An 11,361-nucleotide genomic window follows, 5' to 3' on the forward strand; every position below is an offset into this window, starting at 1 on the left:
CCAATAAAGCGAGATGAGCGCCGCAACCCCAGAGTCAGCCATGACTGGACCTAATGGTCAGGGGTCCCTTTACCTTACTAAAACCCTGGAGAGCTGCTTCCAGTCAGTGTAGACAGTACTGAGCTAGGTGGACCAGTGGTCTGACTTGGTATAAGGCAGCTTCCTTGAGGTATGTGAGTTGTGAATAGTACACAATGTGCCATTTATCACTTCTTTCCCTGAGGGAGCAGGGTGCCTGTCAAGGATTAGATGTGCCAACAGGGTTTCCTTCCTCCTTATCTCCTCCAGCTGTGCGCCTGCTGTTTTCTTATCCTGCCAGCTGCCAGCATGCCAGCGTATTTAAACCTTAAATTAGAACACCTGCTTTATTCACCACTTTCCAGTCCAATGCCATCATTTATTTTAATATCTTTATTTACCTTCTAGCCTTTGCATGTTTGGTAGTGGGGTATTATCATTGGTCCAAGGAGACTAGGGGTACTTACTTAAATTGAACAAATATACTTATGATTTATGAAATATTAATATAACGGTATGTTTACTTTCAGGTAAGTTCCATAATAAAGCTGGGTTTAATATCTGACACAAAATATTACTGTTACAGGTCTTACAGATATTTTAAATCAATGATACTTGAACGTTAGTGTTACTCATGGTTTAAAAAGATAGCAAAGTGTTTGCTCAAGTTCTTTTCCCTATACAGTAACCAGAGTCAAGTTATACTCCCTAAGCCCACCTCTGTTTAATTCTCAAACCTATTAAGAGAGCATTCCTTGTGTGAACTTAATTTGATAAATAGAAACTAAAATCATAGTCGGATGAAAAGCCATCTCTTTCATCAGTCTGGGAATATAGAATATATAGTCCTGCGAGGTAGCACAGTACAGCAAATATGGTTTGAAAAAGAAACACCTATATTGTAGAACATTCTTGTTTTTAAAAGATAGCATTAAAATGTATTTGTTTCATTTGCCCTATGTGGTTTTTTTCCTGGAAGAAAAGTCATGTTGAGTGAAATTCAGAATAGCTGCTATCTTTGGATATGAAGAAAAGGCTTATTTCACTCCATATTTATGTCACAAATGTAGTGTTTTATATGTCCCATGAGATTAACCCCCAGTCTGTTTCTATACTATTATAGATGTTGCTAGCAACCTGAAAAGCTGTTTGATTACAGCTAAGAAGTGTCTCCAGATATGGTTAACTTTGTTCATTGTATTCTTCTAAATACATTTCCATTTAATGTTGAAGTCACTAAACTAGGTATTTGAAGAACTGCAAAATATATATAATTGTGTAAGTTGTTAACTTTTGCACTTAAGAATTTGACTTATTCTGCTGTACAAAAAAGGAGTACTTTTTATTTTTATAAAACTCCTTTATGGCATTGCACTATGCAAGTCAAGTCAATACTACCCATCCTCCAATACCTGTATTCATGTTATTGTATTCTCAATAGTAATACAAGTCTAGGTGTCTTCTGCTTGGGAGAGTTCGGACTTTGCACTAAACCATAGTTTAGTGTGATGAGAATGATTCTCAGGGAGCTTCAGGCTCATGAGCTTCCCTGCCCCTTGTCCACCAGTGTAGCCACAAGGATATGTTAGAAGCTTTTGCTTCTGTTTTCCATTAGCTACAGTCTAGCATTCTATTTGCATCTAAACTATGGTTGACGTTAACAGTGGGTCTCTGGAAACAACAGGGGAAGAAGCAGCTCCAAGGTTTAGCATGGCTTCTAAATGTAAGCACTGAAATAAAGCAGAGAAAAAATTTGCAGAGTTAGGTAGGTAACTTCTATTTGGTATAAATGGAAGTAACTGCTGGGTCATAGGCATGGACTGAAATCCAGAGAGGAATGCATACAGAAAAAGGATATATCACTTGCTCCCTGACTTTCAGGAAGGTTGGGGAGATACTACTAGAGGAGGAGTTGATAAGCCCCTATGAACCTGCTGAACACTGAATATGGTGTTGCAGATCTAGGTCCTTTTCTGGTTCCTCATAAATGGTTGGGTGTAATTCTTCCTTCCATTAACTGAAATAACAGAAGTTTTAAACACGTCCTTTTCTTCTTTTTCAAAGAACACAACCCAAAAAGTATTTTTGATGCATACTGTGTTTATATCTGCTAGCTGAACGGGGCATGATATCTATTTTGATAGCTCCCATATATCTGCAGGTGGCAGGCTCCAAGGCGGACATCCTTTTTTGTGAGGGAATGCTGAGATCTTAGAAGTGAAAGTACATAGTTTCTACCTGCTGGAAGTGAACTGTGTAATCATGAGGTGCAGATTTGAGGTGAGAACTAGTAAGAGAAGGGAATTGCTAGGTTATGTGAATTCTGACTGTTTGTGAGAGACGAGGATTAGCGAAACACCTTGAAGAGATTCCTAACTAAATGGGGGGGAAATGTGTGTGTTCACTTTTCATATTTGTGTGGAAGAGGCTTTGCAAATTCTGCAGCTACCCTATAGCGTGGCCCACCAACAGTTAAAGAATGTGGGCGTTCTAGAATCATTTTTTCTAATTGTTTGCATTGTGGTATAACTTTTCTCATTAAATCTGTACGTCTGAATCTCTGTTACTTCTGTGTATCTCTGCAACAGATATCCAGTATGTGTCAAGTTCTAATATAATTTTTTTCCTCCTAGTTTATAGTGGAGTGTCATGGCAACACACTACTTCCTCAGTTTTTGGGAATGTACCGGCTTACTGTTGACGGAGTCGAAGTATATATGATTGTTACAAGGAATGTATTCAGCCACCGTTTATCTGTTTATAGAAAATATGATTTAAAGGTGAGCACTGAGCGGCTTCTGTTATGAATATTGCAGTAGCTGCCTTGATAGTCCCCTCCCCCCTAAATGGTACAAAATTCTGTGGGTTCTTAGAGGCTATCAGTTAGCAGTACACCAGAAAGTGTCTAGGAAACTCTTTCGTTAAGCTATTATTATTGAAATAGTTTGCGGCTTATCTAACGCCCAAACCTTTTATGGAAGTAAGATAACGTTGAGTTGTATTGTGTGCTGTAAAGGAAGTGGCTTAGCAGAAGTATGCTCGCTAAAAGTGGATAAGTGCTAATGGTTGCAGTGAAAACCATTTGAGGGGTAAAAAAATAAAAATAACTGAAGCAGCTCTCATGTCCTTAATGGATTCTGTAGACTGTTACAAATCAGTCTGCATGCAGATTTTTTTAAAAAATAAATAAATTAATAGAACCATTTTAATGGAGTTAGGAAGAATGTGTTAAAAGTTGAGCTAATATTTGTAGATTCAAAAACCCTAGTAAGCAACTTCTATTTTCTGTTACCATGACCAAATATATTAGGCTGCAGTCCCACTTAGCAAGGGAGTAAGCCCCAATGTACTTAATGGGGTTTCTGAGTAGACAAATATAGGATTGCACTGTTGGTTTGTTTAAAGCTGTCAAACTGGCTCAGATTAGCTTATTCATATCCTGTCTTGTTTCCTTAGCAAGGAACGTGGCGAGCTGAAAAAAAATGTTTCAATTGGAAACTGGCCTCTCAGGAAGACTGACTGACCTCCAGTGCACTTTATTTTAACCAGCTGATACATGCCCTTTTAGCAAAAGAAACTGGTGTATACCTTCCCATATGATTTGCACCTTTGCATTTGCTTACAGACCGAAACGTAACTGTAGGGTGGCCTTGAGAGCTCAAAATCCAGAATGCAAACAACCTACATTCTGTTGGCTTAAATAGACGTGTTTGCTGGCCAAGCTTATTTTGAATGACAACATAATTCTTTCACCCCCTTTTGGCTGTAGCGTACCCAATGCCTTCTCCCTCACGTTAGTATAAATGGTTTTCTGGAGACAACAAAATTACGGCCTGTCAGTTCTGCTACCTGCCAAGAGTGGCATGCAGCTAACATTAATACTCCCAAACATCAGGCCTCCTCGGTTTCTACAAATTCAATTATATGTACATTGTACACCAATTCAAAATTTTAAACTTGTCTCACTAGCTGCAAAAGTTGGTATTTGGCAGGGCTGATATGCTCGTCAATTGACAAGTCCAATCATAGATTCATAAAATTGCAGAGCTGGAAGGGACTTCAAGGGGGTCATCTATTGCAACCTCCTGCAATGCAGGAATCTCCGCTACAGGATCCATGACAGGTGGCCATCCAAACTCTGCTTAAAAACCTCCAGTGAATGAGAGTCCACAACCTCCCAAGGGAGAACATTCCCCTGTCAAACAGCTCAAATCAAAGATGGTCAACCGCCTGTTACCTTTTTTTCATGGTGTCATCTGGCAAGAGGTTGCAATTGGGCGTTCTGTCCTCAAAGCTTCGGTCACTGTATCCCTGTTTTTAAAATTGCAGACATTTCCAGATGGAAACACATCAGGAATAGGGGCCTCTGCTTAACCTACTGCTATGCCAGAATGTTTTAATTGCTTTTGAATGTTGCATATACTGTAATCTGAGTGTGTGTAACTTTGCATCAGGGCTACAGTGAAAAACCTTGCTGTGAATCTACTGGAGGAATTATGCATAAAAGAACACCTATGCCCTTCAGTTTTATCCCCAGCAGCAATTTAAATACAGTATTTCTGTTTCAGGGGTCTACAGTTGCAAGAGAAGCCAGCGACAAGGAAAAGGTATGGCAAAGGTTATGTTTCCTTAAGTTGCCTAACTTCAGCTTTTATGAAAGGGGGAAACAGTGATAATCATGTACCATGATTCTGCCATCACTCTGCCTATAAATAATTACAAACCTTTATTTATACAATAAGAAGCATAGGAAATCAGACAGCATACACACATTCTGAATTTCAAGCATTAAAAAAAAACATACAGTACTATTAAAATACATACAAGTACTGTTGAGTTAAAAGGATCTCAGTAGTTATTTCTAGGCTACTGCTTGGAGAAGCAGATCTGATTGGTTACCAATTTGCTTCTGGGCATAATTCAGAGTTTGGCCTCAAAGAAAAATGGTGGTTGGGTATTTGCATGCCATCCCCCTCTGCCACTGGTGTATTTTCTGCACCAGTGCATAGGTGCTAATGGGGAATTTTATGGCCAGAGTCAGTTGGTGCCCCAAAGTCTGGATTAGGGTTTCTGGCAGTGTGTGTAGACTCACATCACCAGGCTTGAAATGCTCATCTTACCTTGTACTGCCTTTTTCTCTTCTCCTTTGCCAATGCATCTTCACCTTCCTTTACTGCTTCCTCTGCCTTTGTGTTAAGGACCAATTTACACATATCCCTGTATAGAAGTGTGAAGAAATAAGCGTGTGCTGCCCTCTACCCAGTCACCCTTCCAGAAGTTTTAGCTAAAAATACCTTGCACAAAAATGCTTTGTCTTTGTTACAGTGACCTGGTTCACATAAACATTGGCTACAGCTTGTGGTTCAGTGAGGAGAGCTTCACCACAAAGCCATTTTTGGCTGAAACACTAAGCCAAATCTAGGCTTAGCTCAGCGCAGTATGGGAATAAAAAAAGGGTTTAGGATGAGCAAAGCAGTGAACCAGGCCACTGAAGCTTCACATTAACTTGTATGTGTGTCTTACATTGGCATACCTAGAGAACAAGTTGGAAAGCATGCCCTTAACTTTTTGAATAACCTTGGGCATAGCACAGCAATCCAACATGCTTTAGCCAGCTATCTCTTAGGGCAGGGGTCAGCAAACTTCTTCCACTGTCCCTCAGACCTTGTGGGGGGTTGGACCATATTTTGAGAGAGAAAAAGAATGAATTTCTATGCCCCACAAATAACCCAGAGATGCATTTTAAATAAAAGGACACATTCTACTCATGTAAAAATACCAGGCAGGCCCCACAAGCAACCCAAAGATGCATTTTAAATAAAAGGACGCATTCTGCTCATGTAAAAACATGCTGATTCCCAAATCACCCGCAGGCCAGATTTAGAAGGCGACTGGGCCGGATCCAGCCCCCAGGCCTTAGTTTGCCTACCCATGTCTTAGGGCAGCAGCTCTCAACCTGTGGGTCCCCAAATGTTGTTGGACTACAACTCCCATCATCCCTGAGCTCTGGCCTTGCTAGCTAGGGGTGATGGGAGTTGTAGTTCAACAACATCTGGGGACCCACAGGTTTTGAGATCAGGGGTGGAAATGTGGATTCTCCCAGTGCTGTGTGTGGTAGCAGTGGTGAGGAAGCACATGATTCATGACACCTGCTCCTGATCTCCCTTTACCAGGGCGGGATTTAGGTTTGATGAGGCCCTAAGTTATGAAGGTAATGGGGCTCTTTATATAGCAGGCGGGGCCCAGTGCTTACATCATAGGAACACAAAACACTGTTGCTGTATGTAGGTTTTATTTTATTTGTTTTTTATCTTTTGGAAGTGTACATCCAGGTGTTTTTTTTTCCTTTAAAGAGTGGGGCCCTAAGCTATAGCTTGTTTAGCTTATACGCAAATCCGGCACTGCCCTATACCATAGTTAATTGGGGAGCAGAGTATCAGAATTGGGCCCTTTGAATGTGCAGCATTTGTGGGGCGTTTTGATGAGGAGTGCAGCTGAGCCCTGCACCTATTTCTTGTGCTAGACTTCTGACAAACCAGATGTGTGTGCAACGACTCTTGACAAGGTGAAGGCTGGTCTTGCAGATGAGCAACGTGTTTTCTTTTTTACTGTAAATACTGTAAAATGGCTTAACTTAATCAAATCGGTCATAAAAGCAAACAAGGTCTCAATTAAATGGGAAAATATGACGCTCTGTTCCTTACATTTAGAATCATTGCTTGTGTGCACTGGAGCCGTAGCTCATTTGTGCCCCCTTGTGGCTATTCACATTTTGGATAGCTCTGAAATACTCCCCTGCGCTTTTGATCAGGAAATTCCTTGTTTTCATTGCTTGTTTCACTGGGCTCATAGTTTTGAAACGGTTTTTATGTGCTAGCTTTCTCTTGTCCGTTTCAGGCCAAAGAACTGCCGACATTCAAAGACAACGACTTCATCAACGATGGCCAGAAGATTTATATTGATGAAACAAACAAAAAGATGTTCCTTGAAAAGCTTAAAAAGGATGTTGAGGTAAGCGGTCGCTTGCCTGGTCAGCTCTGAAGCTCACCACACTTAGCAAAAGCCATATTGCCTATTCTAGTCAGACCTCCTAGGCAGATTTACCCCACCAATTCAATATTGCAAAATGCTGCAAATAAATGTTATAGTGACCTGTAAATTATTTGTCCTCCTGATTGTAACTGGGATTTTGCTGATGTTTTTTCATGAGAGCAATATGTTACGGAGGGCACCCAGTGCACCTGCCAGTACTTCTCATGGTACCCACAAAAGCTATCAATGAAAATTCCTGATACAGGTGCCTTTCCCCCCCTTGATGGGGTGGCATGCCTGCACCATTTCGTGATTCTGTCTCTTTTTCTGCTCTCTTAGATGTGGCAGCCATTGCACGAAGGCCCCACAGCAGTCATTTTATGGTGTGCCATGACTCTGCAGCACCATTTCATGACTGGTGCTCGTGGCACTTTCTCAAAGTTCAAAATGCATCCACTGGGTCAAAAAGGTTGGAAACCCCTGAAATAAGGAGATAAAGGGGGATTAGAGCCATGGTCTATTTACAGGAGGAATGCTGAGGCTGGGGCAGGCTATTACTTCCCTCAAGCTGGTGGTATAAACTAGCATCAGGGGGGAAAGCACAAATGTTGCTTTTAATATTCATGGCACTGCATCTTGAACTGTTAAAATGCTCCGTAAACACTTGATGTGCCTCTGAAATATGGGCAAAATTGCATTTTCTGCTATTTTAAGTATGACAGATTCTTGGAAGGTCAGTCATGTAATTGTGTTTGGAGTGGCTTCTATGGCATTGATTAGAATTCATATTGAAGGATCATTAAATTGTGTATGTAGGCAATTATTGTGTAGTGGTTTGGCATGCCACGGTGATAATGGAAAACTAGAATTGAATCTTGGTTTTATCTTTCACATTCTTATTTTTTGGGGGGAGGGCATGCTAAGAGCAGCAACTACGCTCACAAAATACTTAAATTTACCCCAATATATTTAGTTGAATGTAATTCAGTTTCAAATCAGTTTTAATCTTTGATTTATGTTTATAGCAGGGACTCTCTGGATCACGGCTTTGCCTCCTTAGAGTCCAGTTTTTCTGGAAACTCTGCACTCTGCTTCTGAGTTTGCTTGATTATTCAGTATGGCTATTCAGTTGCATGCAGCTGGGATGGGGCTAAGATGCTCAACAAGCCTTCATGGCAGCCATCTAATGTATATCAAATTATTGCACTGCTGCAGTCTTGTCTTTAAGACCGATCTTCAGGATCAAACTAGTTGCAACATGGCAAATTGAAAGGGAGGGTTGATTCAAATCAGGACAGTGGCAGGAGCAAAGGGTTAAAAGCCCCCTTCTGCATCCCCTCATCTTGGGGTTTTCTAAAGTAAATCAAGCAATGCACATGAACACTAATAGGTGTCATCCACACTGACCAGCCGAATCTGTTTTCCTTGCAGCTAGCATTCTTTTATTGAAAGTTGTCATGTAACAAAGCATTTCTTAAAGCAGCATAAATTTGGCTCTTCTGCCTTGCTTCACCACTTCAATTTTGCCCCCACCCAGTCACTGTTCATGCACATGGTCCAGGTAAAATGTACTCTTGGAGCGGGATATACAGTGGTACCTTGGGTTAAGTACGTAATTCGTTCTGGAGGTCCGTTCTTAACCTGAAACTGTTCTTAACCTGAAGCACCACTTTAGCTAATGGGGCCTCCTGCTGCTGCCACGCCGCCAGAGACAAAGCCTACTGAAAAGCCTACAAAGGGCTTCCCCACTGCTGTGACCCCTCATACTGTTTCTGAATAGGGAGGTTCCATTTAGCCATCAACTGATGGATGGATTTTACCTGAGCTAGTGGCCATCCACACATTCATTCTGTCACTAAATTGTGAGTTGTGTGAAGAATTGTTTCCTTTCGTCTGTCCGGAATCTGCTGCCAGTCAATTTCATTGGCTGGTTTCCTAGTTCTAGCACTATGTAAGAGGTAGAAAGCAACGCTCTTAAGCAACGTTCTGCTCAACTTCTCAAAGCAAAAAATAAATCCTCAAATCTAAATTATAGCTAGGGAAACTGTCGTGTTTCTCCTTTCGTGCCATGCATAAAATATACCAGACTTGAAGAATCCCACTTGTTTTCCATTGAAGCTTCCTATTTTGGCTTTCACTCGAGAAAGCCTGTTGCAGTAGAAAATAACATTTGCTGCAGAAAAGTTACCTTTTCCCACCCCCACCCAACTGGATCTTGGGATTTTCTACCCCTTGGTAACTGACCTTATTTTATTGTTGCCTTCAAAGTTCCTTGCTCAGTTGAAACTCATGGACTACAGCTTGCTGGTTGGAATTCATGATGTTGAGAGAGCAGAACAGGAGGAGGTTGAATACGAAGAGAACGATGAAGAGGAAGGAGAAAGCGATGGGGCTCATCCTGTTGGAACGCCTCCAGATAGCCCAGGAAATACACTCAACAGCTTGCAGCCTTTAGCTCCAGGAGAATTCGATCCAACCATTGATGTTTATGGAATAAAATGCCATGAAAGTAAGTATATTTAGACATGGGAGATATTTCAGTTCTTGCATCAGTCTCCAAGTCTCTAGAAGGAAAGAAAACTCAACCAAGGCCAAAAAGCATGATGCCCAATTATCAATTGCTCATCTATAGTAGGATTTTAAAAACTTTTTGGAGTGGGGTAAGGGATCTTCAATGCATGGCTCTGATTTTAACATGTCATTATTAGGTATTGTCTGAATACAGTAAAAGCAGTTCACTTATAAATGACTACAATACTGCATTAGCCAGCTATATTGCTAAATGCTACAGAAAGATAGAGATTCTGAGCTGATGTCTTGAATAACTCCTTTTTGATTTCATTTGAAAGTCTACTGACCGCATAGACATTGGACAGTTATTTACAATGGCAAATACCGTATTTTTCGCACCATAGGGTGCACTGGACCATAGGACGCACCCAGTTTTTTGGGGGGGAAATAAGGGAGAAAAAATTATTTCCCCCCCAGGCGCGGGGCTGGGACGGGGGAAGCTCGAGCTTCCCCCGACCCCAGCTCCCAAACAGGCAAGTCTCCGCAAGCCGTGGGAGCGCTCCCGCTACTTGCTGAGAGGTCCGCGAAGCCTGGACGCGCTGAGCTCAGCACGCGCAGGCTTCAGCATGCAGGCAAGTCTCCGCAAGCAGCGGGAGCCCAGAGCTGTCCCCCAAGTTTGCGGGGCTGGCGACGGGGAGGAGCAGGCTTCTCCCCCCGCCAGCCTTCTAGCCAAGTCGGGGGACAGCGGGAAGGGCGCGCTGCGCCTCTCCCGCTGTCTCCCGAGTTTGCGGGGCTAGCGACGGGGAGGAGCAGGCTTCTCCCCCCGCCAGCCTTCTAACCAAGTTGGGGGACAGCGGGATGGCGGCATTCCGCCTCCCCGCTGTCCCCCGAGCTTGTGGGGCTGGCGGTGGGGCTCTCCTGAAGCCTGGAGAGCGAGAGGGGTCGGTGCACACCGACCCCTCTCGCTCTCCAGGCTTCAGCGAAAGCCAGCATTCGCACCATAGGACGCACACACATTTCCCCTTCATTTTTGGAGGGGAAAAAGTGCGTCCTATAGTGCGAAAAATACGGTACACCTTGCTTGACAAAAGAAACAGGTGATTGTTTTGGCATGTTCCAGAGATTCTCTGTTTAGATTTTTACATTGTGCTGTGGGCAGTATAACTACCAAAGCTGATACAGAACAACAATTAAAATATTTTAAACAAGTTGAAATCTTACTACACACTTAAAATCCCCATCAAACAACCTGCAGCACTTACTACAAATAAAATTGCAAAGTGTGGGAGTGAGAATTACAATTACAATTCACTCATTCATTCAGTCATCAAAAAACTTGTAAACTGTAAGTTTTGGTGTGGAAGTTTTAATTCTGCAGTCACTTTTAATTGTGCCAGCTTGCAATTGCAGCTAAGTGCACCCACACTTTTCCCTCTCTCTCCACTGATTAGTGTTATCTATCTTTCTTACCCCTTATTATCAAAGAGTGAAAAGATTTCTAGGACTCACATATGGTTTTTAAGACACTATTAAAGGGGCAAAGGTCTACCACCAGAATAACTTCCAACTTGCTTCTGCAGAGTTGTTTAATCTCTTGGCTACAAATATGTGCATTATTTTTAGTACTATGAATTATTTTCACAGATGCACCCAGGAAGGAGGTATACTTTATGGCAATCATTGATATTCTTACTCATTACGATGCAAAAAAGAAAGCTGCCCATGCTGCAAAAACCGTCAAACACGGCGTAAGTTTCATTGATATATATATTCCAACTTAGTCAGTTATGTTCACATAAG

The 11,361-nt window shown here is 41.9% G+C and overlaps 1 protein-coding gene and 1 long non-coding RNA gene across 2 annotated transcripts in view; one reads left to right on the forward strand and one right to left on the reverse strand.

Moving 5' to 3' along the window:
- PIP4K2A (phosphatidylinositol-5-phosphate 4-kinase type 2 alpha) overlaps nt 1-11,361 on the forward strand; it is a 60,781-nt gene that overhangs the window by 45,001 nt on the left and 4,419 nt on the right. The window contains exons 5-9 of the mRNA XM_083705069.1: nt 2,652-2,798; nt 4,587-4,625; nt 6,916-7,029; nt 9,319-9,559; nt 11,206-11,309. Coding sequence (XP_083561195.1) covers nt 2,652-2,798; nt 4,587-4,625; nt 6,916-7,029; nt 9,319-9,559; nt 11,206-11,309 — 645 coding nt within the window. The remainder of the gene's footprint in view (nt 1-2,651; nt 2,799-4,586; nt 4,626-6,915; nt 7,030-9,318; nt 9,560-11,205; nt 11,310-11,361) is intronic.
- LOC310828093 lies at nt 4,729-9,428 on the reverse strand. Its single transcript, XR_014556647.1, has 2 exons — nt 9,295-9,428; nt 4,729-5,235 (listed from the first exon to the last, which is right to left on the reverse strand). It is a non-coding gene; the product is annotated as an uncharacterized lncRNA (long non-coding RNA).

The sequence above is a fragment of the Podarcis gaigeae genome (genome assembly GCF_964106915.1).
Source record: "Podarcis gaigeae genome assembly, chromosome: 12".
In the NCBI taxonomy this organism is placed as follows: domain Eukaryota; kingdom Metazoa; phylum Chordata; class Lepidosauria; order Squamata; family Lacertidae; genus Podarcis; species Podarcis gaigeae.